Genomic DNA, 20,605 nt, shown 5'->3' with positions numbered 1-20,605 from the left:
ACCAACAAGACCAGGACCATCAGTGTCGTCACACCGAATGATTATCCTTGGATGGTCTCTCGATAACATGATTGCATGCAATACCAGACGAGTGTCCGCCTCCTCTTGTGTGCTGTACAACCCCTCAAGACTGGACACACCCACTTCATTCAGAACTTTGATCACTTCTCCATCTTCAAATCCACCTGCCAGTACTACCGGTTTATCTGCAGGCAGGAGATCTTGTCCATCGTCGAAGATGTACTGACAGATGAATGAAGCGAGACTGGTCTTGTTGGTACTGGTTTTGAGGAAGTTCCTGTAGTTCGGGATGTCCCTGTTCCCTTGTATCTGGTAGTTGAATCCGGAATCCATCATTCCTCGTCTGTGTCGTTCAGTCGACTTAATCGAATGTTCTCTGTCGTACAGGTCAAAGACCAACGTCACAACGTCAATGGAAGGATCCATGTCACTGTTCTTCAGAAGATGCACAGTTCGGTTCAGAACCACCTTTCCAAGATCATTGAAAGTCTTGAAATGATTCTCGTTCAGGGCCTGACACATTGTCATGCCATCAATGAGGTATGCAGCAGACTGCGATGACGTCGGGGAATTCTGACTAGGAAGGACAAGAATTTCATCCGTATTTGCTTCCAGCTTTTTGGCAAGATCTGCTTTGTTGGTTTTCCTCATCGAACCATCGTCGTGGAACATTGAAGGCGGAACAGCTGCCAGTTCGTAGGGGAGGACCTTGCGCATATCCACGTCACGGTTCATTGACACGACAAGCAGACTTCTGAAGAGTCCCTCCGTATCGATCATTATCTTCCTTTCATTATCACTGGAAAGACACTTCCTCATAGCAGAAAACGTTTTGACGACTGTCTTGGGGATTGGATCCCAGAAATTCCTCTTCTTTTTGTCCCCAAGCCTTTCTTTCGTGAACTGATTGAACATTTCCCAACCCTTTTGTGGCACTCCATTCATCGACTCTTCGACTTCTTCTGATGGCACCTGACCACTAGTTATATTAACTAGGGAGGTTTCCACACTTTCCAGGTCAAATGGATATTGGCATTGTTCCTTGATGTATTCCTTAATGACTTTAACATCATTCTGGTCCTTGGTCACTCGAGCATGTCCAAGTTCTTCATGTGTATTCTTGGACTTGGTAGGTGTAGACATTTCTTTGAATCGTTCTGCGTATTCCCCGGTTATGTGGCGGGTCAGCAGCCAGCGAACTAAGGCTCCTTTCCTCAGTGTGTAACCGATGACACCACCTTGGCTTTGAGCCTCGCGATTGATACTCTGTTCGAGAGCCTCATCCGTAGGAACGCAGTTGAAAGTCCTTTCTGAGCGTTTCACAACGAAACCACCTTCTGACATGTGCTGAAATATTCGTGGAGCTGACACCTCCAAGTGACACATTTCCGCAACATAGACTGGGGTGTATCGTGCATAGTTGCTGCGGCCTGCCAGGAAGAAGTACGGTATGACTTCAAGGACGGCGGCGGTAAGGTGCATTTCAAAATCGGCCTCACGGTCTCCTCGAAGTAACTTCAAGAGGGTGTCACCAGCATCCAGAAAGCTAATCCAGTTATGGAATGTTGCTGATTGTTCTCTTCCTGTGTCTTTGAACTTCTTCATTGTACTGAGAAGAGAGGATGACAAGCGCATTTCAATCTCCTGACACACAGCAGTGCAGGCTTCCGGGGATTGCATTTTGAAGGTATTCTCTAGATCTGCAATGAAGTGTGTGGTCTCATCATCTGACCAGGGAAACTTGTTTTTCATTGCAAAGGTTTCGGCAGCTGAGAGAAACAAGTGAAACAGTGCTTCATGGACCAGTCTGATTCCTCTTAGACCTCTGGCATACTGTTTCCCTTGCAACCTCAAACTCACAGACGCATCAGCATACACTTCAGCATGTTGTGAAGACCACCATCACTAAACAGCTTCCCTATACTAGCTATAAAAGCCATAGTGAGATGCATCCCACCAAGCCTCATCGTCACTCGACCAGCCAAGGGATCTGGCTCAGTCCAGAGAATCTGTTCAGCCTTGCTATATATTGCCAGGTCAGCGGTGACCAGAACATGTTCTTGTTCCAATGCAGTTGCAATTTCAACCAATTTGAGCAAAGTCGTGTAGATCGTAGAGAAGTCAGAGGGTGGCGCATTAATGAATTGGGAGATACCATATTCGAGTCAGTGGAATTTCTCTCGCTCACTGGAGAATTGAATCCACCCCAAGCCGGAACATGTGAGGTATCAGGGGCACTTGCACGGGCCATTTCCCAAATCAAGTCTTTTCGTACCACATCACGAGCAGACTTATCCAGTTCTTTGACTTCCCATTTCACACATGGTTCTGGTTTAGTATGGGGTTTGTTGTCGCGTTTGATTTTATCCTCATCACAGCTCTGCGTATCTAGGGTTTTTAGGTTTGATCTTGGAATGCAAGGTGTTTCTTCTGGCCTCGGGGACCTTTGATACAACACCACAGCCATTGAATGTGTAGTGTTCTTTCCATCTATTGTCTGTTCATTTTGATCGAAATTGTCAATTGCGGCATCAACAATGGTCTTAATAACATTCTCAGGATCATAGACAGAAATGTCACGTGGTATATGAACGTCAGACTTGGTTGACAGCTGGTCCAAGGCAATGGCAGTGAGGAATCTCCGCACTTCATCATAAGGTATGCTGTGTCCAAGAGAGGACAGATCATCTATCAGTTCTCGACTACCATGGTCGTGGTGCAGCTTGACGCCTAAACCAAATGTTATTGGGGTATGGATTTTACAAACTAGAGAAATCATGTTGTGACATATTGCAAGAACTCTCATTTCAATGTTTCCCATGTCAGTCTCAGATTCATAGCTTGTCGCGCTGTCACAGTCTTTCTTTGAAGTACACAATGCAATGAATACAAACGATTCGGAACAAAGTCCTTGCACTTTTTTGTCTCCATATTCCCACTAGAATCATAACGATCAGATTGAAATGTAATGTCACCGATACATTTCCTGATGATACCAGCTGCCTTACGCAAGACAACAGTGTCCTCTTCTGAATTGACATCATCAGAGGATTCGAGTTCACATTCACAAATTTCATTTACATGCAGTTGTAGCCTCACAACGTGTTTCAAGGCCTCGGCAACTGTGATATCCTCTGAGCATACAAGATCAGACTTCCCAGGCTGGACGATGAATGAAATCCTGTCTCCGAAATGCTTCTGTAATTTCTCCTTCAATCTCCATGGTAGTACCAGACACGTTGGTTTTAGAGTTGACCTCTGCTGATACAGCGACCAATCGTTCATTCAGGACAGACACGGTTGTGATAGAGATGGTTTTGGACAGGACAGTCTCTTCAATCTCCTTACACAAACTTTTGAAGGCACACGCATTGTCACATTTATCAACCTTAGCCCTAGCACTTGCAGCTTTCATATTGTTAAGCGAGATGTAATGCGAATAGCAAGGGCGATGATATTTTGCATCCATTGCAAACAAGTCAGTGTTTGACAGCATTCGCATTTGAATCTCATAGTCGTTTCTCTGAATGGTTGCATCAATCACTCTTTGCCGTGTGGTGGCCCCGTCCCAGTTGAGACGTTCCACAGTTTCTCCTTCCAGCTATGTGATTTCCCACATATGAAACAGCCTGATCGAATGTCAAATTGCGACGTATCATATCGCCGGAGATGAGACAGTCCAACCGTAGGCCCAATACTTGTTGCACCATCGTCAGTGACACCGTCAGCACATGTACCAGTGTTTCTTTCGGCTATTTGGATATTCCTCTTGTTCGTATAATTTGCTCTGCACTTTTGGTGGAATTTGATAACAGTATCTCCTTTTAGGATGTCGTTTTTCACTGGAAACAGCCGATCATAGACACCATCTTTACGAAGTTCGGCAGCTTTCAGAATGGATTTCAATCCTTTGACTGTAGGATTCTGGACAACTGGGTTATCAGCTTGGGTTTTGGATAATGAAGTCTCGCAAAATATGCAGCATTCGGAAAGACTCGTTCTTCTCCTCTTCTGAGGGGGTTCTTCTGGTGGTTCCATACTTTCTTGAACCTGCAAGGAAAAAAGTTTGAGGTCACACACACACACACACACACACACACACACACACACACACACACACACACACACACACACACACACACACACACACACACACACACACACACACACACACACAATTAGAAAGTGATAAAGTAACAATGAGTGTAACGTTTCGCACAAGGGTTTATTTGTATAACTGAAGACGAAGTACGAGTCTAAGCTACAGTGTGCAGTTACAATGAGAAATTAAGGAGAAATCCAAAAATTATGGATTTTTATTTTTTGCAAACAGGGGGTTAATTAACCATGTTAGCATTAAAATATGCAAATCAAACATCAATATTCATAGAGTTGACATCCATACAAATCAAATGAGACTAGATTTGTTTTGTTCTAATGTGGGGGAGGGGTACTGCATCAAATCTTTGGACTCAAAAATGGCAAAAAATGGGTAAAACCCATAATTTTGGGGTATTTGGCAGTCCAAAACCCCATTAAAGTGGGTTTCAACCCCAAATATTGTGAGTGTACTTGGCAGAAAGGAATTAATGGGATGTTACCAAGTTTTCAATCTTTGTAAGTGCCAAAATAACAATTATTAAGATATTTCAAAATTCTCAATTTTTTATGCGTTTTATGGGTTAAATGGGTTAAATGGCCATGTTTTAATTAGAATCTGACTGTAAAACATCGTTTTTCACAAAGTAGACATCCGAACGAATCCAACAATACCTAATTTGCCTTGTTCTAAAGTGTGGAGGGGTTAAGCTAAATTTTTGGCTCTTGGCCGCTCCACTATATGTAGACCTTTTGGGTCTAGTGAATTTTACGAAACTTCAATGTGTGACCGTCAGAAGGTCGGTGATATGAATCTCTGAAAATTTCAGAATGAACTGTTGAGCGGTTTGGGCTGGAGGCAAGTGGGCAGACAAACACACAAACAAGCAAACACACAAACAAACACAGAAACACACAAACAAACACACTTGTCCAATTTTATTTTTTTTCTCTAGGAAACAAACAGACAAACAGACAGGAGTGAAAACATAAACTATGTCCACCTTTGTTGGCGGAAGTAATCATCTTAGAAACGTAATCACGTTCCTAATAATATGTACTTCATAGACGTACGTACTCACATTCTTCATCGTTTCCCCCTTACATTCGCTTTCTGTAACCATTGCCGAATTTAGGGGCAGGAGAACCAGGTGACTGTCTGGGACATTGGGGCTCAGGGGGCGCTATCTGCCATGCTAGTAGTGCAACTGCCACAATGCTATAACAATGAAATTTGATGCAGGGGGAGTGGAGGAGGTAATTCAGCCCACTATACCAACACCAAACGTAGATTAAATAAAATGTCTTGCACAGCACAATACTTGCGAAATCCATAAAACAAATTTGACATTAAAAAAACAATTGGTCGTTGAATTCAATGATCAAAATACGCAACTCCTCTTCAAATTTCAATTCAAATGGATGAAAATTGACAATTTTAGAAATGACTATGTCGACTTTTGGCCAATGTTGACTTCAAAAATACTTGTTCGTTGAATTCAGTGACATGATATGCAAATCCTCTCCAAATTTCAAGTCAATGGGATGAAAATTGAGGATTTTAGAAATTCCACCAAAGTTGTTGACCCTTGGCATATGTTGACCTTTTGGCTATTTTGACCTCAAAAATAATTGGGTGGTTGAATTCAATGACCAAATATGCAACCCTTCAAATTTCAAATCAATCGGATTAAAATTGAGGATTTTACAAATCCAATCCAAGTTGCTGACGTTTGGCTTATGCTGACCTTTTGGTCAAGCTTGACCTCAAAATTATAGGTGGTTGAATTCATTGATCAAATATGCAACTCCTATTCAAATTTCAAGTCAATTGAATGAAATATTGACAATTTTAGGAATCAGGCCGATGTTGACCTTTTGGCCTATGATGACATCCAAAATAATTAGTGGTTGAATTCAGTGACCTGATATGAAAATCCTGTTCAAATTTCTATTCATTCAGATGAAAATTGAGGATTTTAGAAATCTAACAAATTTGTTGACCTTTTGACCTCAAACAATAGGCTTGCATATGACATACTCTACCATGTGGTGAAGTTTCGTGAAGATCGATTTAAAATTGTGACCTCTCGGCGATAAACATAAAAACAGACAGACGACAGACAAACAGAATAACACACTCAACCAACCAATACACTTTAAAAATCTTTGATTTTCACAACTAACAAAGATAAATGCAATGCCCTCTCCTTTGGCGAGTGATACTAAAATGGTCAAGATGATCAACCTAAGCCTACCAGTACAGCTCTTTCCATCAGAACTCAGTGTGTATCCTTGTCCACATGTGCAGTGCCAAACTTCATCGGTCTTCTTGCAGCTGTGAGCGCACTGTGCACAACCATTCTGCTCTGCAATGAACATGTTCCAGGTACTGTATTTCAGCTCTACATGTTCACACACCGTGGAAGAGGCTTTTGATCATTTATCACATTGGATCCATTGTACAGAAATAAAAACTGTTGGATTGAGTCAAGGATAACATAAACATGTGTTAATACAATCTTGTTTTCTCAAGGCTTGCAGATAAGTTGTCACCATTACATATCCTCAAACATTCTTTTAAAATCCCTCCTCACTCAAAATTGTAAAAAGTAAAAATTATATATAAAAAAACCCCCATTAAAATCACCTTTTAATTTTATACTTCCAGAACAAAAAAAAAAAAAAAAAAAAATCACAAATTCCAAACATACCTTGACAAGCTAAAGACATGCTGGATGAGCACTCTTTCACATTGTCTTCTCCATTGACTCCTGCCATTAATAGACCCAAAAAGGAAAGTAGTAGAGTCTGTTCGAGAATGGTCATTGTGACTCGAGCTTTATCGAACAAGTGTGAGATTATCAAGAAAACTTTCTCGTTTCACGAATTAGAAATGCATCGCTTTGAATGCTATATCGCCATCTCAATCAAGCAGAGTAACAAACAAAAGTTACCCAACTTGCCTCCATTTGCAGCCAAAAACGAAATCTAAAATGATCAGGCTTGTTAAGTCAGAGTCCGTCTTCGTGCCCGAGTTTTCAATTCTGTTCGTTGATGCAAACCTCTGTCCGGCTGTTTTTAAAAACCATTTCAACTTGGCAGTGAAGTTCGAAATGTCTTGCCAGGCTGTGAGGTACAACAAGCAGACCAATGACAGGCCTGCAGCTAAGGCAATGGAGGTGGTGGCCTCGATAAATGAGCCAATAATGTGGTGAGTTTGTTTAGAACCTAACCATGGGAAGAGCATCTTGCTGTCTGCATTCTGAGGACTCCTTTTTAATGACCTCTGCGATGCCTGTATAATTGCTAAATAAACTGTTGTGAAGAACTTAGGTTTGTGAAGCTTCTAAGACCTCCATGAGTGTTGACACAAGGTTGAATAAGCTGGCTCACAAGTAGCAGTTCAATGGAGGGGCTGAAAGTTGGAGGGTGATTCGAAATCATGCTCATATTTATTTTTTTATTTCCAATTATCTCACATATAAATACATCACATATAGGACAAACAGATGAAGACAAAACAGCATGCTTTTGCACAAATTACAAAGACATGAGTAAACAATGGATATGTCAGCTAAGTATATGGGATTTGAATGTGGTGTCACAACACGTTATGTGCTCACACTCAGATGAGAATGCTAAACAGGCCCAGGCCAAGGTTTTAACAGATTCAGCAGTGTGTACAGGGATATATATATATATATATATATATATATATATATATATATATATATATATATATATATATATATATATATATATATATATATATATATATATATATATATATGTATTTCCATACAAGGCTCATGGAAGAAAGAGGTGACAGGGTAAACTAGAAGGGCACTCCATGGAATGCATACCCCTGCCACGCAATACCTGATCCACTAGAACTTGGTTTTTCAAACCCGGGGGCACGACCCCAAGTGGGGTCGCCAAGCAAATTTTGTGGGGTTGCGGGCGTCCGCTTGCTGCGAAAAAAAATTGTCGATTTTCGATCGGAGTTCGCTTTTACGGGATGTAATACAAACGGTTCGTTCAAAGTATGGGAACTGGCGCAACATGATGCTTGGAATGGGATCCTGCCGATGCGCGGGCTCGCTGAAGGGCGGTTCATTTTGGCGGGAAATTAGTGGTTTGATCTACGGCCTCTCAGACTCAGACTCTATCATTAACGTCTATTCAAGTCTCCATGTACGACTCGAGACCTTATTTGTGATGGCAGCACCGGCCACCAACAAATCTCGAGAACGTTCTTACCAGGATAAATTTCTGGACCTTGGATTTTACTACGTGGTGGATAAAAGTGGGGCACAGTGTGTGATTTGTTTCAAAGTGCTTTCTACGGAGTCCATGAAACAAAATAAGTTGCAGAGGCATTTGACTACAAAACATGCGCCTTATCAGTATAAGGAGAGAGCATTCTTTGAGAGGAAACTTCTTGCACTCAAGAATATGCGTCTTGACAGAGAGGGTACATGCCATCAGACCAATTCTCGGGCATTAGAGGCCTCGTATCGAGTGTCGCTCCATGTTGCCAAGACTAAAAAGCCTCACTCCATTGCAGAAAAACTTGTGCTGCCATGTGCAAAGGACATGGTATTTCTTATGGTTGGGGAGGAAGCGGCGAAGAAACTGGCAGTTATACCCCTCTCTGACAACACCATCCAATGCAGAATTGAAGATATGAGTCTGGACGTAACGGCTCAGGTCGTACAGAAGATCAAGGAATCGCCGTGGCACACGATACAGTTGGCCGAGTCCACTGATATCGCATCGTACGCGCAACTCATCGTCTGGGTCCGCTTCATCAAGGCTGATAACTGTTGATGAGCCTCTGCTCATCAAACCATTGGAGGCCACCACTAAAGGCGAGGACATTTTTGGGAAAGTAGAGCAGTTTTATCGTGACCATGATCTGGACTTCGGAAAGTTGCTCGGTTCTACAACAGACGGTGTGCCAGCAATGTTAGGAGTGCGTACTGGATTCAAGGCTAAATTGCTTGAGGTGGCACCTCAGACCTCCATGGTACACGGCATGATTCACCGAGAAGCGCTCACCTCTCGTACTTTGCCAGAAACCTTGCAGAGCGTGCTCTCAGAAGTCGTAAAAATGGTGAATCACATCAAATCGAGCGCCCTCAACACTGAGTTATTCAGGCTATTCTGCCAGGAGATGGACGCCGACCATAAGAATTCACTATTCTACACTCAAGTCAGATGGTTATCCCGAGGAAACCTTCTTCTGCGCATTTACGAGCTCAAAGATGAACTGAAGGAGTTCCTACACACACAAGGGAAAACGGCATGGGTAGCGTTGCTCGAGTTGGACACTTGGCTGTCAGAAATGTGCTATCTCATTGACATCTTTGAACGTCTCAATGTCCTCAACCGCTCCCTCCAAGGCAAAGACACCAACCTCATGATTTTTCACAACAAAATGAGCGGATTTCTGGCGACTCTAAAATTACTGGCAGACAAAGCAGCTGTTAAGCACTTCAGCCTTTTCCCCCGTCTGGTGGAGCATCTAACGACCTGCCAGTATGATGATACTGAGCTCGACAGTCTTTCTGGGGAGATAGCACGTCACCTTCGGTTGCTCATGGAACAGTTCGAGCACTATTTCCCTGAGCTGGATGTGCAGTCCTTTTCTATGGTTCGGGACCCTTTCACAGCAAAACTGGACTCGATTGCTGATGAAGATGATACAGCACAGGAAGAGCTTGTACAGCTCCAGCAGGATTCAGGAGTGCAGGCTCTTGCGCGGACGAATTCTTTGTCGACATTCTGGTGCAAAATGCTGCCGTCGTACCCGACCCTGTCACGGCGCGCCATTAAGGTTGTCATGCCATATCCTTCATCATACTTTTGTGAGCAGTCGTTCCCCACCATGGTGGTGATTAAAACAAAGTACAGAAATCGCCTAGAAATGGAGCATGATATGATCCTGGCATTGTCATCTACTTCTCCACAAATAGAGAAGTTGGTTTCTGAAAAACAGGCTCATCCTTCTCACTGATATATCCAAATGTCATTCGGACTAAATTTCTGAAACATTCAACTGTACTATTTGGATACTGTCGGCTATTCTCCGTTTACTCGTCTATGAAAACATGACGATGGTGAATAAAGTAAACAGTAAATGTTCTTGTGTCATATGAAATCTTATCTTATATATTATGAATTGGGTTTTGAATCTTTTGGGTCGCGCGATATAGAGAGGTTCTGAAATTGGGTCGCCACTAAAAAAAAAGTTTGATAACCACTGCACGAGAACATATCGGCCCAATACATTTTTGAAATATCTTGCTATACATTGTTTTTGGCCATATCTCTCAACGGTGAAGAATTACTTTAAAAATTAAATAATTCTCCTATCCGGATCGGGATATTCACCAAAATCTAATCAGTTCGTCCTTGTCACACGAACCTGTCAAGTATTCTTCAATGGTGAAGAATCACCTTAAAAATTCTAGTAGCTGGATCCAGATCCACACCAAAATCTGATCAGTTCGTCCTTGTTACATACCCAACCTGCCCACCAAATTTCATTCAGATCCGTCCACAACTTTTTGAGATATCCTGCACACAACCAAACACAAACAAACAAACAAACAGACAGGGGTGACCTCCTTCTACCTTCGGTGGAGGAGATAAAAAAAAACAAAAAAGCAACAAGCTGACAATGGGGCAACAATTGCACATAATAGGCAAAGAAAGGAATGAACAAAAGAAAGAGAAAGAGAAAGAGAAAGTAAAAGAGAAAGAGAAATCTTTGACACTATAGTGAAAAATTCAACACACCATTATTAATTTTAAATTCACAAAAATCTCCCTTTGCACACCATATTTGCAAATCATCTTTCTTTTGATAAAAAGAGAACTCCATACGTAGCCTTGCCATGACAAGAACCTTTAAGACAATTACTGCATCACATAAAATATCAGCATTTGCAAGGACCTTTGCTTTCCTTTTCTTGTAGATTGCCAATTTTGCAATAGAAATCAGGAAATTGACAAGAGCGGTCTCTGAGCTCTTTTTGCAACCAAGTGGTATTCCAAAAACAAACAAAAAAAAAAAACGCATGGAGAAAGAAAAGTTCATCCTTTGTAACAGAGGTGATAACTCAAAGAGAGAAGTGAGTCTTGCACATTCTACATATGCATGAAAAAGGTCTTCAGGGAGCATACAAAAAGGACATGCTTCTGTATTAGTTTCGTTAAACCGATGTAATAAAACATTAGAAGGCAGCACCATGTGGGAGAGTCTCCAGGCAATATCGCCAGTCCTTTTTACAATTGGTGAAATATACATTGTGGACCATTGCAGATGGGAGGTAAGCCCAGAAGGCTGTTTTTCTTTTCATCGAGCCCCAAATGAAGCAGGTCGTAATGAGGGAAATCAAATTGAAAGGCACAAATGGTCCAGTCTTTTTTTGTCTTTGCTCAAGAGTGGGGATGAGAATAGCAAAATAGATGTTGTGGAGTAATCAGCTGGCAAGTTTTCGATCTGTGATGGTGTATGGTGATCACCAATGTCGGCATTGAAGCTCAGGCGTAAGCACCAAAAAACATGCAGGACTTCCTGTAGTGCCTGGGCTACACTCCTCACAGATATGATGCCAGTTCTTTTCTTTTTTTAAGATATCCTGCAAAGAACCAGCTGTTCCTATTTCAATCACGAAGGTCCCAAGTTGTGTTTAGGCCAGCACCCAAAACGCTGCATGAAAGTACGTGAGTGAGGAATTTCTGGAAAAAGAGCATTGTAGAAAAGGGGTTCTTGAAGAAACCTTTTTTCTGTTATACGTCTCCATTTGCTGAGTTATTGAAATGAACTGCCAGGCATACAAGACATCTTGGTAAAAGTCAGGGAGCAACACAGCATCAACATGTTGCAGTTCCATGAAAAAAGAGTTCATGCTTACAGCCCATCAAGCCGGGTTGTTTCAATGAGGCTCGCAGTGGAATTCCAGGGCAAGGCCTTCAGAAATATAAAACGACAAGCATCAGAGACATGGAAGGCCATCACTCAACAAAGAATGTATATGACCCCCTTCTGCCAGTGGAAGGCAAATAGTCTCTGGCTTAAGCCAATGTTTGCCATCTCAAAAGAAGTCAAGCACATTTTTGGATCGACGAGACAAATGTTGCAGGTGGCTGCAGGACAATCATCTTATGCCATCGCAGAGGGGCAACTAGGTTGTTAATGACCAAAGCATGACCTCTGAAAGACAAATTAGACAAAATTCTCTCCATCTTTTCAGTTTATTGTTATTTCTGTGGAGCAAACCATCCCAATTCGTTTTGAAAAAACCAGGGGTACTGACATAAACACCAAGGCACCGTCGTGTTCAGGCCGATTTACATCAACCTGGACAGATAGCTGAATGGTTTTCACTTGGAGGCGAACAGCCAAAACTCTTGGGTATTATGGCACATGTGAGACAGAGGATGGTGATGGCGTTTACCAGAGGCATTCACCAGAACAGAAACACATGGGTTTAATCTCGAACCCACAAAGAACAAACGAACTCAAGTAAATTGAAAAAAACTGATGGTTTATTGAAAATAAATCGAGTAATAATGAAAATAAACCAAAGTGCGATAATGAAAAGTGAAGTAAAACAAGATCCTAATTTGAAACGTCTCCACTTAGTCACAAAAACAGACAAGGGGAAAGATAAAAATAAAAGAAGTCCTCCCTTTATGCCGGTACTCAGTTCTGCATCCAGAGACGACTTTTTGAACCTCACAGTCGCCAAGCCGCGGAGCCACTGCATGGGAAAACGCACCCAAAATGGCACGAGGTCGCTCTCTGCGGTCACATACATGAGGTAATTTGTGCAGACGGTCTTTAATGCCAGGGCTAATAAACTGCTGTGCAATTTATTCTCATGATCGAGATTGCCACACCACTTCTCTCAGTACCAGATCCACTCACAGCAAATGGTGCTGCCTTCTTCCTCGAACATACAACAGGAGACCGCAGAGTTATTGCTGAGAGACATGCTCCTCTTCTTCTCCTCCCAAAGCGTACAAACTTTGTGACCCAGTCTAACAGACAAAGGCCAGCATCCTCTTCCAGCATGCGAGCAAATTCACATCAGCATGAACAATGAGAACTGTGCTGCTATTTTGTCATGGTGAGAGGGACCAGAGCCTCACACTTTGCTTCCAACTCCCCTCTTGTCTCTCTAGCACATTCTCCTTCTCTTACGTCACACCAACCAATCCTAAGCCTCAGGAGCGTGACCTGCCAGTATGAAGCCGGGAAGGCGGAGTTTTTGTCTGCTCGGAAACGTTCGACTCTGTTGTTGTAAGAATGTAGTTCTTTTATTTCCGGCCTTGCAAATGCAAAAACATAGGAAAAAGGTCACAGAGGGCAATTACATACTGGGAGAAACTTGCCTTAAACAAAAACTAGTTAACATAGCACCACCGCAGTGTGTTGACATGTAACAATATAAAGCTCACAGCTTTCCCTACTTCACTTACATAAAGATGTCTCCGACTCGTCCATGGAATTTGTTATGCTATATGATTCTATGTTCATTACGGGATTCCTCCATTTACCCTGTTGTGGAGATTTCCAACCATGATAGAGAAAACCCATTTAATTTAACAGATTGTTTATTGAACAAAAAACACATGTTTGTGGAAAGAAGAGCTTGTCTCAAGAGTCCAAGCAGATCTCTGCTTTTGAGCCAGAATACATGGGCTTTTATACAATTGGAAATTGCAAAGGGTCAGAACATCACAGGGCACTTGGCTAATCAGATGACAAGAAAGCTTTGTTTGCACATGAGGTTCTTGAAGCAAAGAGAAAACAATCTTGTGCATAATTAAGCAGATTGTATTGTTAAAGAATATGTGTCTTCAGTAGGGCATGTATGCACAGAGAACCTTCATTTACTTTCGACAATGATAAGCATTTCTCTCAGCATGCAGATGGAGCATCTGGTTTGCACAGCTTTTGCAGAACAATTAGAGATCAATGACCTCTGCAGTTCGATGAGACTCCTGTTGATAAGAGGACAATGGGAAGACAGTTCGTGTTTGTGCAACTTTGCAATGGAATGGGAGGCCAGAGTTCATGAGATTAATGCCTCGGGGGACCAGACTCTCCGGCGTCACCAAATAATTCTCCCCAACTTGCCAACCAAGTGGAAAATATCAGATTATATTGTTACATAGTTAACTAATATAATATATCTATTTATTGATAAAACAACATTCAGTACATAATGATTTATCAAGTATTTTTAGAGTAACAAACATAACAATTTGGTACATATTTCCTTTAACTAAACATGGATTAACAATATCCCTTCCCAGGCTCAGATGCACTTGGGCCAGTATGGGGAATATATATTCGTTATTATTATACTCATAGGTTTGAAAGTCATCTGGTTTTAAATATTTGCTTTAAATGTACAGTGATGGTATTGAACATATAACCGGTGCACTCAGGAGAGCGCATTTTTCAACAATGAGAAATGCAATTAATCAATAATCCTAAGGTTTGAAATGGGACAGGCATATCACAATGAGAATTAACAAGACCACAGTATAGTGAACATCCATTCATGGTTTGTCAGCAATAACTGCAAATTTAATGAGCTCTGACATTGTCATTGTGAGAGACCTGATTAGCATAATTATCCCGCAGACAATTGAAGTCGATCTCAAATCTATCTCAGTGGCTTTGCAGATGATGTTTCCTGGCAAACCATTCCATATATGGTGATAAAGTGACCTATAATTTACAACAGATTTTATACTTCCATATTTTTTGAAGCGAAAATAGAGAAATGAGTATATATTTTGAGGACAAAGAACACTTATCTCAATATGAAAAATACTTGTTTCAGTGTGATTAATACAGAAACACCAGTGATTTGCAATAGTCATGTGATCCGTAGAGCTTTTTATTACCAAAATGCCCATGCTCATATTTCACAAGATGGAATTAATTAATTTTACTTACACAACCCTACAAACATTACAGTACTTCACACCTTCTTTTACCCATGTCGAATTCATCGGGGGAATTGGAAACCCAGAAGGGGGTGAGAACAGCTGACCCAAACTGCTTTACATTTAGACCAATTAATTTGTGTTGTACATGCTTGAGAGTAGACATGTGGATGCTCGAACAACATCGTAACAACATCGCAACATCGTTGTTGCGAACAGCAACACATAAATCAGCATAAGGTGAAACAATAATGGGCTTTTCTGATGAAGTCACCAAAAATCCCACAAGAGAAGATCGTAAACGAATCAAAAGGGGCTCGATGCAAAGAGAGTACAATGTTCCAGATAAGGGACAACCTTGCCGAATTCCCTCCAAATCCGCAACGGCGAACAGAGACCATCATTGACTTTAATCAAGCTAAAAATGTGATGATATAATAAAGTTATACAAGCAATAAAAGATGGCCCAAAACCAAATTGTTTTAAAATATAAAACAAATATATTTATAGTTAACAAAGAGAAAAGCCTTTTCTTGATCAATAAAAGAGAGACTGGAATGTTGTTGAATTGCACACACATCCCACAAGTCTCGTAACAAACAAATGTTATCATGCAGAGATCTGTGTATAACACAATACGATTGATCCTAATGTATAACCGTGCTTAAAATAGTCTTTACATGGTTAGCAAGTGCTTTGGTAGAAATCTTATAATCTGCAAATAGAAGACAGATTGGGTGCTAGTTCTGTATCAGTTGCAGATCCCTCTTCTTAAAGATATGACAAACAACAGCACGTCAACAACTAAGGGGTAATAAGCCCTCTTGGAGGCTGTATAAAATAATCTGAAAGCAAAGCAGGAGCAGGCATATCCCAAAAAGTTTTATAAAATTCACCTGGCAACCCATCAATGCCAGTAGCCTTATGGTCAGCAAGACCAATATTTTCATCCAAGAAGTGTTGCTGATGCTCATCGAACTGCGGTAAATAAGTTGAAATATTTCGCATTGCAGGCATATCATAAGGCTGAAAGGAAAACACATTCGCAAAATAAGATCGAACAAAGTGGACAATTTCTGGATTGTCATCAAGAATATGCCCATCACTCGACCAAAGACTAAGCAATTGCTGACTCGCCTTGGTAGTCTTCTCAACCTTAAAAAAAATCCTTCCAACATGTGTCTGCAGATATAACAGTAAACCACTGACTCTCAGCCTGACTAAGGCACCGATACCATCTCCTTGAACTAATTCCTTAAGCAGAGTTTGTTCTTCAGAGAGGAGTTGACACCTTTTATCATCCATGAGGACCTCAGCACCTCCTTGTAATTGAACAATCTCTTGTTTCAAGGCATCGATAGATAATTGTTTAAACGAGAGCAATTGGTTTTGTATTGCTGACAGAAAACACAGATTTGCACCTCAGCATAGTCCCACCACTGACAGAGGTTTAGAAACTGATGTTGTAAATACACAACGCTCTCCCAAAAAAACTTTGAAGAAAAAAAAAAAAAAAAAGGATTGCTCAGAAGGGAGATATTAAAACACCAATACAATGTGTGGTGTTAAAAACCAGGAAGTGACAAGTGCAGTTTTACCAAGGAATGTTCAGAGAAACCAGAAGGAACTTCTTCTTTCGGCTGCTCCCGTTAGGGGTCGCAACAACGGATCATCCGTTATGATCCGCATAATGATTTGGCACAGGTTTTACGCCGGATGTCCTTCCTGACGCAACCCTGGTCGCCTCTTACGACACAGGGATATGGTACACCTATACTAACCGGGGTATACACCGGGCCCAGTACACTGGTACTCACTTCGCCGACCTCGGAAGGATGACAGGCCGAGTCAACCTCCTGGTGTGTATTAATTCAAGCGGCCAACGGGGCTTGAACTCAGGACCTTTTGGATCCCAAGCCGCTTCCCTAACCACTACGCCAACACCAGGCTAGAAACCAGAAGGAACAATATCTGAAATGTCCCAAGATTGGTAGCAGAGTTAGAAATGTAAAATCTATCAAGTCAAGCAAGTGAAAAATGATTTAGTAAAACCCGGCACCAGCTGAATTGTTGCAAGTTCAGGTGTTGTTGCCGCCATATATCATTGAGATCATGACGCGATATAATATTGGAAAGAGGCCTACTTGAAGCTGGATGTGGCTCTGCACTGTTCCAATCTCGAGTTGGGTTCAAAGTACAGTTAAAATCCCCAAGCACAATGTATCAGAAGATAGGTGTTGCAAGAAAAGAAAGGAATCATTAAAAAAAAGTTCCTCGATCTGTACTGTCGCTTAGAGCAAAGACATTAACGAAAACAAATTGTTGCTGATTGTATCCAAGCTCTACAGAGGCTAGAAAACCTGTTATGATTTCATTACAAATAGGGGGAGAGATAGATAAACGTGGATTAATTTTTTAAAAAAAGCAATACCCATGCTCACAAAATCTGTATTACTTAAAAACCAAGTACCATTCAACTGTTGCTGCCAATCAGCCATACAGTCTGGAGTGGCACGAGTCTCTTGTAATAAGAGGATATCAATTTTTCCGTCCTGGCTAATTTCAATCTGCGACTGACGCACCTGACTGCGCCCATCATTAATGTCCAAACTGGCTATGTTCATGAAAACATATGCAGCAACACAGCTATTACAAGTTTAATTATTTCCTTGCTCGAACAAGATACCTTTTCAATCTTTTAAGCGAGTTATCAGAAATATGAAGGGTTTCAGATTGCTCTGCAACACCCTGAGTGCCGATAATGAAGGTGTGAGTATCAGCGGAGAAATCACCAATTTTCACGTGCCTTTCGAGATAAGTTTTTTTGTAAGAAATCCATGATTTCAGTGGGAGGGACGGAATCTCCAGAGACATGCTGGGACAGGAAGTTGGCCTCACCATCAATTAGTGAGGCAACAGAGGAACCCCCATCAGTCACAGTCATTGCAATGAGAATCCATTGCCGAAGAAATGGGCTCATCAGTGCAATTTTTGATTTAACCATATCCTTGTCGTATCTGCTATCTCCGGCACTCTGAGATTTCATCTCGAGCATCCTGCTGCACAAGAGCTTGACAAGGCTTAGCTGCCTCAATGGATGAGTCAATCACAGACAGATCACTAGTTGGTACACACTCACCACTCTCCACAGAGGGAGGGGGACACGATCAACACAAGGTTCAACAGGAGACAAACATGGAGGCTAAACCTCACATGGAGCTTGAACCTGAGCACACCTGAGAGACTCGGGTGTTATCTGGCCACCACATAAGTTCTCAATATTTATCATACGATCCTCAACCGACTGAAGGTAGAGGAGGTTGAGGAATTACCTCAGCTGGAGGTGACTGCTGAGGAGGAGGTTGCACTCCATCGTTACCTTCATTAACCACTTGAACAAATGTTGGAGGCCCAGTCAAGACCTTATTATCTGGCTCGTTGAGAACAGAGGAAGATGAGAGGGTTCTTTTACTATTTCTCTGTCTACAATGGGGTTCTCAGCACCCATACTATTAACATTATCAACAATGATCTCAGTAGCACCCTGCTGTTCATCACCAGCAAGGCTTGTGACTCCATCCGTGGACCTATTCGGGCAGGAATCTTTTAAATGACCATATTGGCCACATTCAAAGCAAACGAGAGACTCTCTGGGGACAAAGACCATACAGGTATGCCCTTCGACCTTGAAGGGCAATACCACATATAATGAGGTTACACCACACAGTAAAATCATATAAACAAAACGACGAAAGGATATGATGCGTTTTAAACAGTGATTTTTCCCTCGTAAAGGAACCATAGTAATTGAAGAAACGACAGAACCAAGTTTGTTAAGTTCATGAACCAGGTCTACGTTCTTAATGAACGGAGGAATATTAGAGAGCGAAACCCGAACTGCCGGTGTGTCGAGAGGACATACCTGGACAAACACGTCGGGAGGAAAGAAAAGCCCATGCTCGACGACTTGAGCAACCATGTTTACTGTGGACACAAAGATTACCACACGTTTATTCATGCAAGAAGCTGCTTATATATTCTCCAAACCGATTATCTCCCCAACAGTGAGGATAATGGCCTCGATTCCCAATGGAGGTGTACAAATTAACCTGTGTTTTGGGGTTAGCACTTCAAGAGCGATGTAACGAGAGCTCTCCACCATCATTTCCATGTATAAAATATAGGAGAAATGCAGAAAGTGTTAACGAAGCCAAAAGGCTCCAATAAACAAATGAAAGAAGTAATAATAATAATTACGAAAAAGGAGAAATAGATTAAAATTTAAAACACGAATTGAGAAAAACGAAGAGAGAAACACCCCAATCGGGAACCCTAACCGGTACCACCGCGCGTGCTCTCTCAACTCTCACTCTCTGTCTCAATGAGGAGGGTGGGTAGTTTGAAAGGTGGACACACAAAAAGACAGCACAAAGGTAAGAAGGCAAAGGGGAGGGTGGGGAGACAAACCACGAGCACGGACAGCTGCAAAGCCCGAACACGAGGAGACGCCAGGAGAGACGGGGGGGAGAGAGAGAGAGAGAGAGAGAGAGAGAGAGAGAGAGAGAGAGAGTGAGAGAGAGAGTGAGAGAGAGAGTGAGAGAGAGTGTGAGAGAGAGAGAGAGAGAGAGAGAGACGGAGAGAGTGAGAGAGAGAGAGACGGAGAGAGTGAGAGAGAGAGAGACGGAGAGAGTGAGAGAGAGAGACGGAGAGAGTGAGAGAGAGAGAGACGGAGAGAGTGAGAGAGAGAGAGACGGAGAGAGTGAGAGAGAGAGAGAGAGACTGAGAGAGAGTGAGAGAGAGAGAGAGTGAGAGAGAGAGAGAGTGAGAGAGTGAGAGAGTGAGGGAGAGAGAGAGAGAGAGAGAGAGAGAGAGAGAGAGAGAGAGAGAGAGAGAGAGTGAGACGGAGAGAGTGAGAGAGAGAGAGAGTGAGAGACGGAGAGAGTGAGAGAGAGTGAGACAGAGAGAGTGAGAGACAGAGAGAGAGACGGAGAGAGTGAGAGAGAGTGAGACAGAGAGAGTGAGAGACAGAGAGAGTGAGAGAGAGAGAGAGAGAGAGAGACGGAGAGAGAGAGAGAGAGAGAGAGACGGAGAGAGAGACAGAGACAGAGACAGAGACAGAGACAGAGACAGAGACAGAGACAGAGACAGAGACAGAGACAGAGACAGAGACAGAGACAGAGAGAGAGAGAGAGAGAGAGAGAGAGAGAGAGAGAGAGAGAGAGAGAGAGAGAGAGAGAGAGAGAGAGAGAGAGAGAGAGAGACGGGGAGAGAGAGAGAGACGGGGAGAGAGAGAGAGACGGGGAGAGAGAGAGAGAGGGGGAGAGAGAGAGAGAGAGATGGGGAGAGGGAGAGAGAGATGGGGAGAGAGAGAGAGAGATGGGGAGAGAGAGAGAGAGATGGGGAGAGAGAGACGGGGAGAGAGACAGAGAGACGGGGAGAGAGACAGAGAGACAGAGAGACAGAGAGACAGAGAGACAGAGAGACAGAGAGACAGAGAGACAGACTG

At 42.3% G+C, this 20,605-nt stretch overlaps 1 protein-coding gene across 1 annotated transcript in view; it reads right to left on the bottom strand.

The window, feature by feature from the left end:
* The window catches only part of LOC147017997 (uncharacterized), a 39,344-nt gene extending 32,146 nt beyond the window's left edge, over positions 1 to 7,198 (bottom strand). The window contains exons 1-2 of the mRNA XM_085897152.1: positions 6,834 to 7,198; positions 6,378 to 6,488 (exon numbers count right to left, since the gene is read on the bottom strand). Coding sequence (XP_085753278.1) covers positions 6,378 to 6,488; positions 6,834 to 6,948 — 226 coding nt within the window. The 5' untranslated portion in view covers positions 6,949 to 7,198. The remainder of the gene's footprint in view (positions 1 to 6,377; positions 6,489 to 6,833) is intronic.
* Between the last annotated feature and the right edge of the window lie 13,407 nt (positions 7,199 to 20,605).

Source organism: Eptatretus burgeri, chromosome 10 (assembly GCF_056783735.1).
Source record: "Eptatretus burgeri isolate ZD-2024b chromosome 10, Ebu_testis_v1, whole genome shotgun sequence".
NCBI lineage: Eukaryota > Metazoa > Chordata > Myxini > Myxiniformes > Myxinidae > Eptatretus > Eptatretus burgeri.
The sequence above is the reverse complement of the archived record's forward strand: the minus strand, read 5'-3'. Positions and strand labels throughout refer to the sequence as shown.